Consider the following 403-nt stretch of genomic DNA (forward strand, 5'->3'; position numbering starts at 1 on the left):
AACCGGGTCACCCCTTACCGGGAGAAGATCTACATGACCCTGTCCGCCTACATCGAGGCAAGGGGCCTGTGCTCAGAGCATTCCGCCAGAAGCCCCTGCCCTGCAACTCGGGCTTGTGCAGGCAGTCGGGCACTGAGCCCTGATGCCCTGGCGACCCCCTCTCTTGTGAGGGGGCTTCTCCGGCCTTGGGTTCAATCCATGTATTTTGAATGGCTCACAAGTAACCCAGCATATGCTCCTTCGTGCATGGACCTCATTCACGAGGTGGCTGCAGCACCACCAAGACCTCGCGTCTGTATCCCAGGCAGTACAGAAACAGAAGTGCCCGCCCCTGTCGCCCCTGCTCTCATGGTCTGCAGCCTCAGGGCTTGGCCAGACTTGGCTGCGGGCTGCCATGGGAGCA

General features: G+C 60.8%; 1 protein-coding gene across 1 annotated transcript in view; it reads left to right on the plus strand.

The window, feature by feature from the left end:
* Window positions 1-403, plus strand: part of KIF1A (kinesin family member 1A) — a 129,046-nt gene that overhangs the window by 117,703 nt on the left and 10,940 nt on the right. The window contains 1 exon segment of the mRNA XM_006151913.3: window positions 1-57. This exon segment is cut by the window's left edge and continues 79 nt beyond it. Coding sequence (XP_006151975.1) covers window positions 1-57 — 57 coding nt within the window.

The sequence above is a fragment of the Tupaia chinensis genome, unplaced genomic scaffold, assembly GCF_000334495.1.
Source record: "Tupaia chinensis unplaced genomic scaffold, TupChi_1.0 Scaffold000332_1, whole genome shotgun sequence".
Lineage (NCBI taxonomy): Eukaryota > Metazoa > Chordata > Mammalia > Scandentia > Tupaiidae > Tupaia > Tupaia belangeri.